Source organism: Pholcus phalangioides, unplaced genomic scaffold (genome assembly GCF_987345545.1).
Source record: "Pholcus phalangioides strain wild (caught in Gottingen) unplaced genomic scaffold, Ppha-v1.0 ptg000003l_1, whole genome shotgun sequence".
NCBI classification, from domain to species: Eukaryota; Metazoa; Arthropoda; class Arachnida; order Araneae; family Pholcidae; genus Pholcus; species Pholcus phalangioides.
In genome coordinates, this window is record NW_028301596.1 from 37,036,680 (window position 1) to 37,056,771 (window position 20,092).

A 20,092-nucleotide genomic window follows, 5' to 3' on the forward strand; every position below is an offset into this window, starting at 1 on the left:
AACATGTGATACACAAATACTAACATGTGATACACAAATACTAACATGTAATACACAAATACCAACATGTAATACACAAATACCAACATGTGATACACAAATACTAACATGTAATACACAAATACCAACATGTGATACACAAATACCAAATGACCTCAACGAACTTGAAGGTCCTTCCAGCAGGTCTAAAGGAATTAGTTATTGAATATTTTTTAGCAACAGCGATTATATTTATTAGATATACTTTATACTGTGTATTTTTTCTTATATATTTTAAAAAAAAAGTTCAGTATTAAATTACGTTATTACGAAGCTCAATAGAATATACTACACAGTATTTTCCTCCATTATTGCTCTTTATTTATCCATTTATTATTTATTTTCCCTTGTTATTATTGTACTCTGTGCGAAATTGTTTTTATATTTGCTTACAATACATTCACCAAATTGATTTCGTAATGTTTCTGACGAAGTCAAATATTATATCATTTATGTTTTTGTTATTATTAAGTTGATTTTCAGAGTGAAAACTGCTTAATATCTTAGAGGCAACGTAGGAAAAGCTCTTTTTATATAGTGTTTCAATAGCTTTCGGCACTTGTTAAACTCGATTATATCTATTTGTAGTTCTATTTTGATTTTTCGTTAAATATTTTTCGTTTGTTTGTGAAAATTTAATGATTCTGTACAGAAAGGTTTTATCTGAAAGATAAACTATGGTGTGTTTTGGAACTATCTCTTACTATTTGATATCTTATTCTGTTATGTTACCTAATTTCCAAATATATTCTCGTGATATGCACTGATTTCATAAATAATAACCCAATATATTCAGGCATAAATTAAATCTTTAAAAAATATTCATCGATCAAGTTTCTTATTTCGTAAATTACCATTGCATTTCCAGGAAACCGATATTTTCTAGCTTTATGCCGAAGTGAACTCGGAAAGGAAAATTATCTGGTCTCGACCGGCAACTCGGCCCAGAATGCAAGACGGCCATGATTCGAGTCCCGATGGAGACAAAATGATTTTTCTTTCCAAGTTGACCTCGGCATAAAATCCAGAAAATATCTGTTTCCTTGATATATTTAGGCTGAGAAAAACCTTCTATCTCTCTATATCATTGCATATTTTCTAATCATATTTTTATTAAAATATCACAATCCGAATTCCATTTATGATCATCCTATAAATAAATCTTGTTCATAGAGGGTTTAGTGGTCAATTAAAGGGTTATAAAATTTCGGCGATATTTTAGCAGCCTACTGTGTGATAAATGGCTATATTTTCAAACCTGCATTATTTTTTCCAGTCTTCTAAAATGGCGTATCCGTTGAAATATAAAAACAACGACAACAGACCAGTTTTCTCTGAAGGTGGCGTCGAATGGTTACCAGTAGAAGGGCAAAATAAACGTAGGCTACCAGAAACCATCGACATCGAGGCCGGTATGAGGGATGAAGACACTCTGCGTTTCGCCAGGGAATTCAAACCAAAGAAAGGTCCTTTCACGTATGAAGAGATGAAATACGAATCCGATGCAACTAAAGATAACAGTCATGAGAAACAGGGTCCGTCTCTCCTGAATACAGAGCAACAAAACGCTGGCGATGATTCCGAAGCAGTGCCCCCATGGCACAATAAATACCGCCATCTTCAAGAAGACAATGCATTAGATGATGATTATATGGATGGAGGATATTTCACTGACTTGGATGGTTCCGTGAAAGGAAGGAGTTTAGATGAGAGTGGTACGTTTTTTTTTTCACTATTGGCAAAATAATTTTGGCTAATGTCTGAAATGGGATCGGTACAGAATGTGCACTCTTACGAAAAGTTATACGCGTACCTCTAGGCGCATAAAGGCCGATAACTACATTTTCTAAATACAGTATGTACATCAATGGTTATCGATCTTTATGTCACTATAGAACATGCATACTTTTTTGGCGTGAGTGGCTGATGTTATATGTTCAAACTTATTGTGAAAAAAATGTAATTTCATAAAACTGTAGTATAGAAACATTTTATACCTTTCTGGGAGCCGAAAAAATCATGCAACCTAAATGAAACATATACAGTACCGTACACAGGATCATCTTAACAATATTATAGGCCCTTCGGTCGAGTACTATTCCGGGGCCGAACAAATATGGTTGGAATTACCTGCCTACGAATTTAAATACCACCATCAATCGGAGTGAGACTATCCACCCTGAGGTGACTTTGTCTCGTCTGAGGGAAAGTTTCAAATTAGCGCTGTCTCTGTGTTAAACATGTTGACAATTAAACTAATAAAGGAACCATTTGACAGATATCATATAAGTCTTCAATATGTGACACTGAACTAGTCGAAATTCAGTGCTGTCCAGATGATAGCACCTGTTCTGTATTAAAATACACACTAAACACATTCAGCTTTATTCTGGAATTGTTTCCACTAGCTTTATTCTGGATCTCAAAGGGGGATAGATATTTCTTGAAAAATAAAAAAAAAAGTACCTGAAAGATAAAGCCACTCCCAAGCCCGGGTATCATTGTCGGTTTACAGAAAATTCACCGACAACAATTCACCGCCATGCAATTCACTGCGAGGAAAATTCACCGCTAGGAAAATTCATCGCCGGAAAATTCACCGCCGGAAAATTCCCAGCTAGGAAAATTCACCGACAACAGTTCGATGCGCGTCAGAAAGTGAGGGAGTGAGCGATTGAGTTACTGAGTCAGTGAGTGAGGGATTGAGCGAGTGAGTGAGTGAGTGAGTGAGTGAGTGATTGATTGAGTGAGCGAGAGTGAGCTACTGAGTTCATGAGATGAGCGAGCGAGGGAGTGAGGGAGTGAATCAATCATTTGTGACACTACTAAAAACTAACTAATTCACTCACACTTCCTCACTCACTTACTCACTACGTCACTCGCTCAATTACTTAATCACTCACTCACCAGGTCACTCACTCACATACACACTAGGTCACTCACTCACGTACTCAGTAGGTCACTCACTCACATACTCATTAGGTCACTCACTCACTCCTCTCTCACTGACTCAGTAACTCAATCGCTCACTCCCACGCTGACTCGCATCGAACTGTTGTCGGTGAATTTTCCTAGCGGTGAATTGCATGGAGGTGAATTGTTGGTAGGTGAATTTTCCTAGTGGTGAATTTTCCGGCGGTGAATTGTTGTCGGTGAATTGCTGGCGGTGAATTTTCCGGACACGATCATTGTCCTACTAAAAGATAACAAATTAATTAACTGAATAACTTGTTGAACTTGATGAAAAAGGTGTGAAAACGAATCGTTGGGAAATCACCACTACTAAAAAAGTTGGAAAAAAATGCAAGGTTTATGTCTCACAAATGAACAAAATTCAACAAAAGGTATTGAAAATTGAGATAAAGTCAGCCCGGTATTATGATGGTACTACTTACTCTCGTATTACCAGAAACCTCATATGCACGGTGTCCGGATCGTGCCCAGGTCGACCTTTCTATGAGCAGGGTCGCAATTCGGTTCTTGGTCAGCCGGGCAAGCAAGCGGTTTCACACCCCGGTTATGTTGAATGAGAGGTCAAGGGAAAGAAAGTTCTGAAACTCGGCGCCTAGGTCACGTGAGCCGAGTTGAACTTTTCTTGTTGCAGCCCTGGCTATGCATTAGCATGATACTGACTCTACAGGGTGATTCTGAGCTCATAGAATAAACTTTGAGGAATTTGAAACCAACTGAAAAAAAATAAATTTTTACTTCCGCAACTGTAACACGAACTGTATTTTGATACGTAATTTGACAAGGGAAGTAAATTGAAAGAACATTGAGACGTTCTATGGATGCCACGGAAATTGATAGTTATTTTATATTAATTTAATTTATAATAATTAATCATTAATCACCAATATAGGATTTTTTAATTGATAAAATTGTAAAATTAGTTGATAGTTCAATTTAATGTCATTACAATTCATGTAGTAAATGAATAATCACTCTAGATATATAAGTTGGAAAGAGGTCTAGAGCGATACTCATTTAAGGCCACGATTTATTCTTTCATAGGTCCTTATTTCGGTGAAGAATTGAAAGGAAATGGTCCACTCGACATGGACATGCCGCTTTTTGAGCGACCCATGCGTGAAGACACCAAAAAACCAGGGCCGACATATTTTTACCACGATGATGAGGATGGTGTTGACAGCCTTCCTTTCGGGAAATACGCTGAAGAAGTAAGTTATATCGCTCCAAGAGTATCCTATGATCACGATATATAATAGTATTAATATTTACTGATACGTTTGTAACTATTCGTATGAGAATAATTACATTATCAATAGATTTTTCTTGAAATTATTTTGGGTAATCTTAATTTCTTTGTCATTCCTTTATAGTCCACACTTATTCAAATTATTTTAATTTCTATTTTTTTTTTCAATAGTAATTTATAAAATTCATAATATATAATTCGTAGTATATCTTCAAGTATCAAGAGAAACATTTGAAATCGTGTAATGTGGAATGAAATTCAGAATAATTCTGAATATTCACAATAAATTCTAAATAAATTCTAAACAAATTCAAATAAATTCGAATAAATTTTCAAAATAAATTACAGCAGGAAAGTCAAGATGAGAGAAATACTTTCATTTCATTGAGTAGGGAATAATAAAATATTTAATCAAAACCCACTGCAGGTACTTTTCATGGCATCATGAAGTAATGCATTATTTAGTAAGGTAAGTGAGGGTAATATGGCCATAAGCTTCAGTGATTTTTGCTAAGACCTACAGGACAAATTTGAAAATAAAGATAATGTTGAAAATTTCTTTGAAGAGTTTTTAAAAGAAAAGAAATTATGATCGACGGTATATATCACAACGGAAAATATGAAAAAAAAGTTTTAAGAGTCTTTTTAAACAGTCTTCCCATAGGCCGTATTCCCAACAGGTGAAGGTAATATGGCCAATGATATTCTCAATGTGCATATTTCAACAAATTAACAGCCATTTTCACAAGAACTCGTCGATTTAAAAAAGTTATTCAACTAAGCAAACTTTTGATAGAAAACTAAATATCAAAAAATATATATTTCTCTACCGGAAAATAAATTTCGCAAGCTTTTACTGAGCTAAAATAAGGAATCAAAAGCATGAAATTATATTGGTGGGAATTGTGAGACACACATTTCGGACAGGTAAATATTTTTGCTTCTTTCTTAGTGAATAGAAATTAGAGGGGATACGGGCCTAGAGACCTGATCACATGAAACTGATGCTCGCACATGCTCAGTGAATATAACATACCTGCCAATAAAACCAACCAACATGAACCTACATGACAGACAGAATTTTATGCAGATTGAAATTAAAATGAATGCAGTTGAAGAAGCATAAAAAAACTGCACTTCATGGTTGACGAATTAAAGTTGTGGAATAATGGAACCTGAGAAGAAATACACAAATGTAGCATTCCAAAGTAACGTGATTTTTCAAGTCACACTTCCAGCACGATATGATGATCTGGCGCGGAACTACAGATCGCCCAAGAAAGACAAAAATTAGGTCATGGGTCCAAACTGCTACACAGCATAACATTACATAGAATTCCGTTCGAAATAAAAAAATAAATAAATAAATATATATATATAGAAAATTGGCCATATTCCCAACAGTGCCATACTACCTTCAGACACCTTATAAGCGACTTCACCAGATTTCTCTCGTCCCTCGGTGTCTCGAAACTAAATTCATCAGTGGTTCCCAAATGGTGGGTCACGTCAATGAAATTGAGGGGATCGCGAGAGATTCTCCAAAATAAAAACTTCCAAGTTAGAAATGTACTTTTATTTTCTGCAATGTGAAAAAATATGTCAGAACTAAAAAAAATGTCTATACTCTTCTACAAGCTACTTTCCATGTATCAGACAATGTAATTTTATCGAATTCTACTTGCACATTGATCAATATACCCTGTACAAGTACTTATATTAACTTGATGACTAAAAGAGAACAATCCAATTTGAAAACTATGTATATACAGTATATATTTTTTTAACAGAAAATAATACGGAATGAGATAAGTAAAATGTGAATATAAAGGAAAATTTCTACGTTTTATGAGCAATAATGATTTTGGATTTCAAGTTAAAAATCATTTTGAAATCGAATGATACATTCTGAATCACCCTGTATATAAAAATGGAGGAACATACACATCGCTATATTTCCATCTTGCATAAGGGAACACTACATCAAAAAACAAAATAAATATTTGTAAAATACCATTACAAAAATAAATTAATACCGTTATAAGTCAGCATCGGCAAATTAGAACCAAAGAAAAAACGGGAGTCCCGGAAAGTGTTTTTGGGACAGCGCATTTGTTGTGCATATATATAACGACGAGAATGTCCCGGAAAACTGGGACATATGGCCACTGGATGTTAAGAGATCACCGATAAAGTTCTTTTGTGGGGGGTGGGGGTTGGTGTCACTCTCAAAAAAATTGGCTACCACTGATTTAGTTAATCCGAAAACCAATTCTTTTGATTGGAATCTCGGATATTTCACGAATTGATAAGAGAGCCGAGACAGGTACTTATCATTGGTAGAAAAGTCTTAGGGCCATTCAAGTATTACGTAAGCAGATTTTTAGCCATTTTTGACCCCCTCCCCCCTCGTCAGCAACAAAAGTCAGCAAAACGCAAAACACTGACACCCCCCCCCCCCCCCCCGTCAGCAAAATTTCGTCAGCAGCTTAGAATATTTCATATCTCCAGAAAGGGTGATTGATGACGTAAGCAACCTTCAAACCCCTCCCCCCTCCTTGTGATCAAAAGTCAGCAAATCCGAACAGTGCCTGCCATTCGGTTTTTCAGCTGACAATAATGCCTACGCGATCATTCTCTCACTTTTACCTCTGATCCAATGTTTTTACACGGATTTTTGTACCATCCTGTACATACATATATTCTTTTTCATAGTTTTTATTATTTCTTCTCCAATTTCATTAGAACGCCAACAGCGATGATTTGATGGAGCAACTGATGAACAATGTCCAAAGAAACCGACTCAATGATCTTTTATGGGGAAAACAAGGCGCTGATGAAAGACGAGATTCTCATGGGGCGAGAGAAGAAACCAGAGGTCTGACAGATAGTTTTTATATTTTATTTTATTTATTTTTAATTGGTTTTTTTTTTCGCATTTCTTTTGTTTACAATTTTTCAACTATTTCTTCTAAAAATTCTTGTTAAAAAAATCAAATTAAAAAGTATTATCAATACAATATTTTTTAGAATTTGTTTAACGAACGAATTTAATTTTCACAATGATTTTTCAAAAATTAAATTTTTGGAAATTTTTATAATTTAAAAAAAATAAATTTATGGAATTTATTTTCCAAAAATTAAATTCTCAGAAATTTTTTATGATTTTTTCAAAAATTATTTTTAGCAATTTTTTTTTCTTCTTTAAAGATAACATTTTTTAGAAGTTTCTAATGATTTTTTCAAGAATTATATTTTTAGGAAATTTTTTTAATATGATTTCTTCAAAAATTAATTTTTCAGAAATTAAATTTCATCATAATTTTCAGTTAAGAGCGTTCCTATTTTGTGCTTGAACAGAAATAATTCTTCGAATTAATAGACTTTCTGGATAGAAATAACTCTATTAAAACTATAAGAAATAGTCATAGGTTTTGTTACATAGAACATGAGGTTTTACGTAATCGTGACCACTTATTATTTCAATTTAAAAAAAGAATTAATTTATACATAATAAAATACTTAACTAATATAAGTTAAGTAACAGAAAATTTACTGTACATTAATTGAAAAGAAAAACGTACTGAATTGATACTGAAATTGTCTTCAAAAACGTTTTTTTTTTTAAACCTCAAATATGTTATTTAAGTAACCATTAATCAAAAGAAAATAAAGATTTACGATATTTGGTCACAAATTGGAATTTCGGTCAAAAATTCAATTTCATATCATTACGAATCACATGCTCACCGCAAAATAAATAGCAATAAAGGAATACATAATATTCCTGTAATTTCCCCGAAAATAACTTTTTTCGTGTCATATTAAAGAAACAATGACCGAGAGAGAGACTAATCAAAATATTATTTTCAGATGAAATTTAATCAAATTTAGTAGATAATATTGATCTGACATAAAATTTCGTCTCCCCTAGTAACATCACAATTTCTCTATAAATTAAGCTTTAGAAAATAAATTGCAAAAGACGTTTTTCAAAACACACAGTACTATGGTTAAATTCAATTTTGAGAGAACCGCTCATAATCCTTTTTTTGTATCAGGCGAAGCATAAAATTTTCAAATTTATTCATAATGCCACTCTCACAGGTGTGAATAATACATAGATAGGAAGGAAAAAATGTTCGGGTAAAATATGGAATACCACTTTTATTTTTTCGATTTTTCTAATTTAAAACATGATAGAGAGAGAAAGAGACATGAACATTGCATTTCTATAAAATCTTCAGGATTCTTGTTTTCGCATCGACGCGTGTATCGCATTTAAAAATGAATATTGTCCAAAAATAAGCATAAAAAAAATTATTTTCGAGTAATATAGAACCTTTAGAACCTATAGAACCTTACAGAATACTCCAGGGGGAGTATTCTGTAAGGTTTTCGAGACCATATCTACAGCGGGACATAGACTAGGGGAGTTGCAGAGAAAAGCTACGAGTGCTGGTGTTGGTTCACAAGGCTAAAGCTATGAAAAGAGACTTGAAAATGTTTACTTTGGGAGAGCTCAGGTGTCGGGGGATATATGATTGAAGTGTTTAAAAGTTTCAATGGGATGGATAGGATGGATCCATGAATAATTGATATGCCGTCAATCGACTGCTTTGATAAGGGGATACCAGTATCGATTGGTAAGGGGAAATTCTAGGTTGTGGTGTAACAGAGATAGGGTTGTGAATAAATGGAATAGCTTACCTCTGGGGGTCGTGAGTTCTAACACGATTGGCACGTTCAAAAAGACGCACGATAGATATGTCGGGGTAAATCGAGAAGCTGTCCATACTTAGATAAAACAACCATAACCTTTTTTATATAGAGTATATTTACATTTTATCATTATTATTAGTTTTTTTATTGCTCTTATTGGGTTGCTATATTTTTGATATAGTTTTAGATAAATATTTGGCATCCATATTTTTTATTCACATCTTTTTTCAGCCACCTCGTTAGGCATTTTGTCTGTTGTTGGCTTTGTATTTGTATTTGTATACTTTTTCTAAGTTGGAAGTGTGCCTCTAGGATCAACGATTCACCAGTAAAATGCCATGTTCTCTGTTACCTACGCACCCTGTATATATTTATTTATTTCGTGCTTTTAAATTATCCCGCCTTCAATTTTTAATCCTGATACTGACACTCGGACGCATACCGCTCCATTCACAAATTGATGCAACAGCAACTAAAGTAGCGGAGAGAGCGGACAAATTAGTTTCTGGTATATTACTCACTCCTTGATATTCAACAAGAACCAAATTCGTATCGTAACTTCTGAAAAAAAAAAAAAATTTTTTTCGCTTCTTCGCTAGAATGTATGCGTTGCCGAACATTATTAAGAGGCGTTCCTGGAATTCATAGCACCGGGATCCGTGTTCGCGTAGCACATATTCTTTTAAACTTGTCGATTTTATATTTTCATTAAGAGGAAGGGGAGAGATGGCTTTTTTGTTCTTTTTCCTCTGGTTTTCATCGACTCCATTTTACCTCCATAACACCCAACTTTACCGCCATTATTCGTTCAAAGGAGAAACAAGATGGTAGAAAACAAAATTGCAACGTTGCCCTCTCCTGACGTGCAGAAATTAATTAATACTGGGTTGGTGAGAAATCTTCTCACCATCACCGTTCACCGACCATCACTGCGACCTATCACCCAAAAATTTCTCTTCTCGCTAGTTTTCAACGGCAAGAATTAATCAAAAGTATGCGAGACACCAGGAATATGCCATTGCGCGAAGATATTTCCATGGCCGTGTGTGAAATCTCTCTTCACTCTGTACTTCGTCGTTTCATTCGGTTTCGATGATATACGTCGTTGCCGCGTTATACGTATAAAGAAGAAAAAACGACAGTAAATAGAATTAAAAAAACAATATATATATATATATATAACATTTAACATATTTGTAATACTGAAACTATTTCTACGGGTATTTGGTCTTTGATACTGAATCACAGGTAAAAGAGGAGGGGAGAATTTATTTGCGGCAGAAGACATTCCCGAGTCGGAATTCCTCAGTCAATTATAATACCTTGAGTATTTGAGGGAATTAAATCTCTCCGAATCACCACTTTCTCTAAGACATCACTCTTGTTGATCATCAACGTGCGTGGATTTTTTTTTTTCATTACATAATCATTAATGCCATATTTCTATGGGTTTTTTCCCCGCATTTCATAAGTCTGATAATTAGGATAGTACTTATTACGAGATTTTGTATTTGTCTTTCTTTAGAGATGATTTTTGCTTTTTTTCCCCCTAGAGTGCAATGCAGACCTGCCGACTCTGCGGTTTTAGGATTTTCTACCCTTTCTGCCGCTCTCCGGAGTATATAGAAATTTCTCCCGATTTTAGCCAATGATTATATTTACTCTCGATATTAGCGGGAAAATTACGAGTGTTAACTGCACGTATGTCACGCTTTGCGGGATGAAGAATAAACTAGAGTTGCCAGATGATATTTTTTTAATATGAAACAGGTTCCTCTCCATGGAAAACAGCGCTCGACTGACTGTTTACGAGCTCCAAGGAAAGATTGAGATATTCATTTCCTTTGTAGTCTAGTGGCTAGGGCGTTCACTCGGAAAGTGAGAGGACGTGGGTTCGATTCCCCGCAAGGGCAGATGAGAGGGGGAGGGGAGAATTTCTTCTTTTTTCCCCTAAATATATATCTACCCATCAGCCAGCTGTTAAAGACCTTCGAACTGGTTGTGCGTTCGGCGAATATTGCACTCGCCTGACGTCAGTCTAAAAACTGATTTTTGTTTATTCCTTTTGTTTTATGCGCGATGTTTCGGAAAACCAGCTCGCCGACTCATGCGGATTTCTCGCATGCCAGAGCTCTAGATTCAGCGTATATGTAGATTCTTCCCCCTGCCCCCGTTTCATTACAGCTCTTTCATGCCGTCAAAATCGCCTGCGCTGTCCTCAGCCATGCATAAAATTTGTTTCTGTTTGGTTTAGCGCAGCACCGTGCGGCCGGTCTGGATTCTGCTTTACATTAGCGATCGCGGTCGTCGTAAGTTACGGCATCTTTCGGTGATCTATGGTCATGGTTCTCAGCTTTTGGAAACCCGCAGCCCGGTTAATCCCTCTTTTGGAGGTGGAAGTCCGGTCATTCACACGATTAATAGACAAAAATGAAACTGAATCACTCACGGCCTGGTTTGACTGATTGTCCGGTCCCCGGCGGTTGAGAAACACTGATCTATCTCTGAGCGGTAGCTATCGTGTGCCGACGGCGTGATATAAAGCTTGAGCGATACGGTTGTATTGGAAATAAAACCTGGGAACATTCTAGATGGCATAAAAATTGAAAAAAAAAAAAAAAAACTGAGGCAGGCTATGTGTGTCATAAACACGGCCCGCCAGATTTGACGTTTTTGTGCCTCGCCTGGCGTGGTAAGTACTGACTTCATGGCTCACCACAAGGGTGGGGGCTGACAGGGTTCCAGCCTCTGGGCAAGGGACCATTCTTGAATTCTTTTGTTTTTGTACACTATAAATTACGAATCGAGACAACGAGCCTCGATTGATATACGGAAAATATATTGGAAACGTTGCGATATTATTTGATTTGTATTTGCGATTTGCATCTGTTGATACCATTGTTTTTTTGTTTTTTTTGGCTTGCATTTTTTTTACTACTTGTACGTTGAATACTTTTTGAGATATAGCGTAAAAAACTTGTTACAGGGCAACGGACCTGGTGCCCAGACGGAAAGATACATTAAAACGTCATGATATTAAGAAATTTGTCTTTGCAATGTGCATTTGACCATACCATAGCTTTTGGCTTGCGTTTGGTATTTCCTAAGATATGAGCATTTAAAGAATTTCGACGCGCAACGTGTTGTGACGGTTATCAGTATCGTCACTGATAACAGTCAACTGGGACACTTTTGCCTGTTATCGGAAAGTTGATGAAATCCGATTGTTGTTTTGTTCATATAATATCATATCGAAAGTTATTAAACCCCTAAGTCCTAAACCCCTCCAGCTAGTTCTCCGCTAGTACACGTCTTGTAGAGCAACACAAAATAATTCGTATTAGAACGTGATAACATACGATCAGTTAATTATTAATTAATTATGATTATTAATTAATAAGTTTCAGAGGAACTAATTTGTTCGTATGTGTTAATTGATTCATTAAAAACGAGCTTGTACTGTTCGAAGCAAACTAATTTATTAATTAGTGGTTAATTAATTCATCAGCTAATTATTAAATTATAATTATTAAATAATCATAGGGCGCGGTAGCCCAGGTCGATTAAAATACTCTCCTAAAGTACCAAAGGATGGTTAGAGGTGTCGTGAGTTCGATACCCGGGTCATCCTTGTCAAAAAACTTTCCTGACACAGGGGTACAACAAAAACGGCGACATCACCGTAGAAAAAATTGCTACCGCAGGGAGTCCTCCCATCAGCCCCCCAACTCCCTCTGCTGGGGTTAGCGTACCAACCTCTCGATGAGTATAAAAAACAAGCCTGCCGTTCGGAATCAGCAATAAATTGCAGGTCCCGTTCTAATTAGCCCTCGTGTGCAGAAAATGACCGTGGTGCGACAAAAATGATCAAATTAAATAATCATAACTAATGTGCTAACTCTTAATGTGGTCGTGGTTAAATGTATGAATTTTAAAGGGATGGAATTAACTGCACTTTAGTTTGGATGATATCCACTGTATAAGACGGATACTTTTTGCACTTTAAATAGTGCAAAGTATGCGTTTTAAAGTGCAAAATATTCAAATAATAGTTTCACTGACCAAGTGCAAAACATTCGAATTCAAGTTCACTTAATATTACCTCTTTTTATCCGACACAGCTAAGTATCTCAATAACAATCTATAGAACAGACCACGCCGCTCGATGCTATCACATCATGACTCTGGGTTCCTGATAACAACAACCAAATGATAACTATATCCGAAAAGTCAGTTTATAAGTACAGTGACCATACATCAGTTCTGGCAGACAGAACGAGATGAATGGAAAACGAGTAATTCGTAAAAGGACACAACTGTTTGTTCTTTTCACATAATTGGTTGCAAAATGTTAAATCGTTCCTTATTTTTTATTTTATTCTAAAACGGGCATTCTTCTTTGCCTTTAACATAAAATCCTGCATTTTTGTTATTGTGAGGTGTTAGAATAAAAACTGTCTAATGTGTATTACGAATCACGGTAAATTTTTTTAAAATGTGCGGTACGTTCTATACATTCCCTTGAGAAAGTGTCTGTGAAAGATAAATTTGAATCTGGTCAACTGAAAGAAACTTGCCAAGAACTGAACAGAAAAGCCTTATTTTTTTACTTTACTGCAGGGAAGCCGTTGCAAAAGCAGATCCACACGTACATGGATCGCCTCGAATACTACGTACCGATTACTACATTAGGTACGGAAATATTTGTCAGCAAAATAATATGTGAACACCTTCTTGCCTCCTACATAGTCTCACCACCTGATAACGATAACTTACAGAAATAAAAGTGTGGTTAGACCTTAGCTTCAGAATGTGCAAAAAAAAAAAAACTTTCGACGAAAAAATTATAACATTATCCAAAGTCCTGATAACTATAAACGATTTTTTCCCTATGTTACATTAATCTGTTACGTTATTTGCAAAGCTGATAAGAAATTTTTAATTTAAAAAAACATACCGTAAACTGGGATGACTTTGTGCCACTTTTTGAGGTTTTTCATTGATACTTTCTCTAATACTTTGCCTAGGCTGTTGGGGGATTTTACTGAAGGTAACCTCACATCTGAGCTCTCGATTTCTGGTTTAAATTTTTTTTTATGGTGATAAGGAAGGGACATGGAATTTTTTTTGATTGGCGCCCCTCTGGGGGTTGGCGACTATATGCCATCACTTTTTCTCACCTATATCTCCCCGAAAACAAGTCGTGTCACATTTCCACACCCAGTTTTATTGAATCCCGGATGTAAACTTTACTAGAAACAAATCGAAAAAATTATTTCTGCCCAAAATAAGGTGATATTTGAATTTTTAAATAAAATGAAAGTCTCTGAAACCTAAAAAAATCAGTTTATAGAAATTTTCAAGTAAAGAAAACATTTGTTTTTAATTTTTTTTGGACATTTTAATTTGTTGAAACGTAAATAAGAATGAAGAAGTCTCAAAACTTGAAAATATAAAGCTCTTCTTAAAAAACGCAACACTATAAATATAACATTCATTTCTTGAAATCCACTGCAAACTTGTTGCCACTGCCAATTGGTCGAGGTTTCTTGATTTTCATTATGATTTGGCTCCTCGGATACCAAATTTCATTGGCTGTGTCAGGTCATGAGTAAAATTCACCAACTTTCTTCATGGCCCTTTCGCACGCCTCCCCAATATGATCAAAACTGGTGAGCATTGGCGTGTTTCTTAGCCTCTTCAAGTGTTTTATTTGAGTAATTGCGGTAGGGTCGACCACCCAGCTTCCGCACGTACTTGCGAACCACTGCTGGAACAATAAAAAAAAATAACGAAGTTGTGAAAAAAAAGTCAAAACCGTTGAAAAAACAGGTGGCACAAAGTCACTACCTGAATCCCCATTTCCTTTTGTTTTTGTTTATGCGTCATATTCATGGCCAACAAATGCAGTGTTTTGGCAGTGCCAAAGTGCAATTTTACAATTCAAATAGGTATTTCTAATGGCAAGTAACTTCTGCATATCTAGTTTCTACCAAAAAAACATTACCTGCTCCAGCAGAGTGGAAAAACTTCGGTAAAAAACTTCGTGTAAAAATCACAATATAATCTAAAAAATTCTCCATACAACAGCTGACAGGAGATGGTGCAATAAATGCTGTCCGTGATTCACCTTTTGCTCCTGCAAAACCTTGAAATCGGTAGTTCATCCATATGATCGCTCCCAGGGAGCCCCTGAGTCCTAAAATCTGTGAATGGCACATAGTCGGAATCTTGGCACAAAGTTGCCCCAGTTTACGGTAACTCTCTATTAATTGATTGTACCATTATAGAAACGATAATAAATGATTTTATAACCGTGAAATATTCCCAACAGAAAAGAAAGAACCCGTCAACGAGAAAAATTACTAAATGATGGATATAATCATCACACAAAACGTATCTTTCAACCGTTAAATTGAATTTGAATAGAAAATTGATTTTTCTTTAATCAACCATAAATGATAATATTTTGGAAAGAAGTGTACGCCCCCCCCCCCCCCGTCCTCTCAACACTGTAAACTCCATACCTCTCAGGGAATAGGATTTGCCTTCCCCACTTTCGATGGGGAAACAAAATTTTTACGACGGGAACTTCGGCTAATCTGCATTAATTTACAGAACGATGAAAATATGGAGAGCAAGAGAGAGAGGGAGAGATGGGGGGGGGAAGGGTATGGCGAAGGGGTGGGGGGAAGAAATTGATTTTTACGGAAGCAAATTTACGGCGATTTCAGTCCTTTAATTCATACGTATTACCCCCTTTAGGAACAACGTTTACTTTGTTATGTACAGTACGTAAAGTAAATGCGATTTAGCACGGAGGAAAGGGAGCATTGCGGCTCTCGAAGGAAAATGTCAAAAGTTGGTGCCTCTGCCGTGCTTGAGACACTTCCCGAGGGTCCATCACCGACCGAATCCATCCATGCTCTGGCGCATTCACACACACATGCACATGCCACACGCATGAGAGCATGCTTGCATGCATACAAGGTATACCTCCGCCCCCCTCCTTTTCCCCGTCCATCGCGGAATCCTTTCCCCCTTCATCCTTGCCTTTAAAGCTCAAATTCAAAATAAATTAGAGACTCGGCTCACCTTTGTCGACATGCTTTTAGCATAGGACGGTATTTGCTAATGCATTTACGCGTATCTAAAACGTCCTTTTAAATGGAAGAAGGAGGGGGGAAAAAAGCTCCTTCGCTGTACATACTACAGCAACAACTACTGCTACTAACACACTGCTGTCACCACCCCTCTAATGTCCCCCCACCCATCAAAATACTTCAGGAATTACTGTATTTAATAGAATAAATGGATTTTTATATTTCTATCTCTTCTAATATGCATACGCATGTACATGGATGTTTCGCTCTGTTCTCCCGCATTTTACTGATAACGTTATAGTCTATATGACTTTAAATCCATAGTCTGTTTCAATTTTACAGAAACTGGAAATTTCTTTTTGTCATGAATTTATTTTTTGTTATGAGAATATAGTCCTGAATATATACTGAATCGATGTTTCCGAACCTGTTGCCCGCTTGGCCTCTCACTGGGTATGAACCAGTACTTGAAATCCAATAATAGGGGAAGGGTGGGCATAATGGCCACGCTAAGGAAAAATATTTTTTTTCGATAAGTAAATATTGAAAAAAACTAATGAAAGTTTTATATAAGTTAGTTTAGATATTTAGGTTCATGCAAAAAATATTATTTTGACTGTATTTCGATTAGTTCTGTTGGAAAAAATATTTTCCCGCAACCCTACCAAGTGGCCATTTTGCCCGACGGGGTAGGGCAAAATGGCCACCCAGTGGTGTGTGTGGCCCTATGTATTTACTTAACAGCCCGGTGCGGTCATGTGTGTGAGCTCTCATATACTGTAATTGAGCTTGGAAATTTGAATCATATATTACAACTGGGCTGCTCTGGAAAATGAAAAATTTCACTTCTACCGCGAATTTGTATATCCTGATGGTATTCAGGAAAGTTAGTATGAAAGGCGTTCCACATATTGATCTCTAGCCAACTGGCGCTTACCCAGAGAATAATGATAACTAGGGCTCGGATTTCTGTCTATGCATATTTTTTTTTCTGCATATTTCGCTATTTTTGCATGATAGAGGATATTTTCAAAATTTTAAGGCATATTTTGCATATTTCAAAGTCTTCGATGAAAAGTAAATTTTTTTCCCTAGCTATTTTTTTCAATCTCGCTTCAGACTGATTTTTTCGGTACCCGCCTCAGACTAGCCTTTTACGGCTAGGATTTTTATTAAAATGGAACGTCGTTGCTGATTGGTTAAAAATCCTGAAATTCAGGTTTTTCAACCAATCAACAATGACATAAAAATACTTGCCCTTCAACGACACTGGTATGTGGCTGTAAATAGATTAATCACCTGAATCGGTGTCGGTGATGGTAACACGTGGGAAAAATTCGCTAAAATTGATAAATGGGGGTGGGGGAATTTTTTAGTGTCTATAAGAAATTTTGAGTTTTTATCAAACAAAAAGAATTGTTTATTTTTCAATTTTGTGCTTTTCAAAAGCTTAATACACTATTTGGCTAGGTATTTTTGCCTATAGACGGCAGCACATCAATTATGAATTTGGAAAGAAAAACTTGCTCAAAAGGGAAATTTTTGAGGGAAATAATTTTGGCTCGATGTATTAGTAAAACGAAAAATTCCTGTTCATACAATAAAAGTAATGGATCAAAATAGTTGACAGCATCCACACTTCTTCATTATCATATTATTTTGCTAAAACTAATGTTATTTGAGATAGGAATGAAATATTCTGTAGGACATATTTTTCGTTTTATAGAGCAATTTTTAGAACTTTATAGAGCACAAAAATCCTAGACCTAATAATTAAAAAAAAAAAGTGTTAAAAAGTATGAGAGTATGCGCCATCTGTGAGTTAAATTTTCAACTATTTTTTAATTAACCACTTACCTCGTGGGGTTTTAATTTTGTTTTGCACAAAAAATATTTCCGTGCGTCAAAAAATTTAATGAAAAATTTGTTAATTATTAATTAAAAATTTAATGAAAAAATAAAAAAACCATTCTACTTTGGGCACGGTAGCCCATGCCAATAAGGTACTCGCCTGAAGCTCTAAAGCAGTGATTCCCAACGTGGGCAATGAAGTGTTCCAGGGGGCGGTAGAAGCTACGGGTTAGATTGCGATGATAATATTAAAAACTTGGGGTACCCTTCTTTGAATACAGAACACAGTTTACTACCTGAAAACTCTGATTGGTAATACGGTGTTTTCAACGATAGGATTCTCTGTTATACCCGTAGCTTCTACCGCCCCCTGGAACTTTTCCTCGCCCCCGAGGGGGCGTTAACACTTACGTTGGGTGTTAAAAGATGCTGCTCTAAAGTATGTTTAGAGGTGTTCCGAGATTGTTTTTAAATTTAAAAAAATTCTTATGCCCTTATTTGAATTTTTTGCATGTAATATAAATAATATAGTTTTAGAAAGATTATGCGACTCAACTAGATTATTTATCTATGTAATTAGATTACAAGATTATGTAGTATCTAGATATCATTATATTACTGTTGCATGAAGCCACAACTTTGTGCAGGCTTAGTTAAATTCTCACTTTTCGTTAGTGGCCTCTGGGGGCAAAGATTTGCCTAGCACATGCAAGTCAATTTCGAGAAGAAACGGATGAGGGCAAGTCAGGAAATTGGTTTAAAAAGAAACAACAAAAAACTTTTTACGTCACTATAAGTATTTCAGTGCAGATCGCCCTTTATATGTCAGTTGATTGAGTTTCCACAAATTTTTGAGATGTGTCTTGTATTTGGCAACCTCGTATAAACGATAAATCTGGTACGTTGCGAAAATTTTCAGTAATTTCTTAGCCACCATTTTAATTTGGACCCACTGATGCTAATTGGAATACCCCTTTCATAGTCATGAAAGGTCGCCATGGTGGTGGCCGGCTGAAGTTGGCTTTCTGTGGTTCTCAATTTCGAGGCGCGAATGCGAGCCGATATCCCTTTGAAAAAGTCTCGCCACAGAGAGCAATAGGTCCACAACGCAACAATTATTTAATTATTGCACTTTACTCATAGTTAGAAAAATGGATGATAGGTGGCAGCACTACACATAACAAGCATCACATAGTAACAAACTTCACGTTAGGTTCACAACACGGACACGCACATTCCAACATGCACCAATTCGTTAGAAATTCCGCAGAGGAATGTGAACGAGGTGCATGTATGATTCAGCAGTAGTAAGTAGTCATAAATTATAATATAACGGCAATATTCTTTAAGGCAGGCATTTTATCATAGAAAAATATGATATTAATCGAATAAAGAAAATCAAGAAGGTTTCAATTATTAGATGGGAATTATGAGTAATAGGTTTTTTTTTGTTTTCAGGTATCTGCTATTGACCATTTTGCTTGGTTATGGCTTTTTCTCGATGCATATTGTTGAAAAAAGTTCATGCTAAAATAATCAAAATCCTCTTTGAAGTCTTACAAAAATTATTAATCATTTTTTAATGTAACATCATAAAAAACATTATTTTTCTCTCAAATTACTACAATATTAGAAAAAAAAATCATAAAATATAGCGATGGTTTTGATGCAAAATGTGGCGACATTTTTTGCAAAAATGGAGTAAGTGTTAAAGAGAGAGGTGCGAACGAGGCGATGTCAGGAAGAAGACTCTCTATTATACAAGAGAGGACACAATATACAAACACATACACACCTACGCAGATAACTAGAAACGACCGGTTGATGGACATGCAGCGTCATCTATACACATACATATATAACATAAACTAGTGCGATTACACTTCTAACACCCGCCCTTAATCGCACATTTTCAGACAACACAAATGCATAAGTTCAGACAATACAAATTTGGGCAATGCTTTCGTGAGCATATCAGCAATTTGCAATTTGGTACAAACATATTCAATATGAATATTATTTTCTTTGATAACATCACGTAAAAACTTGAGCTTAATGTCCAAGTGCTTTAGCCTACTATGACTATTCTCATTTGTTACACATTTAATGCAAGATTGATTATCTTCATATACAACAAAATTTTCAACATTAATTATTT

The 20,092-nt window shown here is 35.7% G+C and overlaps 1 protein-coding gene across 2 annotated transcripts in view; it reads left to right on the plus strand.

Moving 5' to 3' along the window:
• The window catches only part of IA-2 (tyrosine phosphatase IA-2), a 417,960-nt gene that overhangs the window by 133,848 nt on the left and 264,020 nt on the right, over nucleotides 1-20,092 (plus strand). For both annotated transcript variants that reach the window (XM_089247694.1, XM_089247685.1), the window contains exons 6-8: nucleotides 1,316-1,754; nucleotides 4,054-4,220; nucleotides 7,004-7,136. In XM_089247694.1, coding sequence (XP_089103820.1) covers nucleotides 1,316-1,754; nucleotides 4,054-4,220; nucleotides 7,004-7,136 — 739 coding nt within the window. The remainder of the gene's footprint in view (nucleotides 1-1,315; nucleotides 1,755-4,053; nucleotides 4,221-7,003; nucleotides 7,137-20,092) is intronic.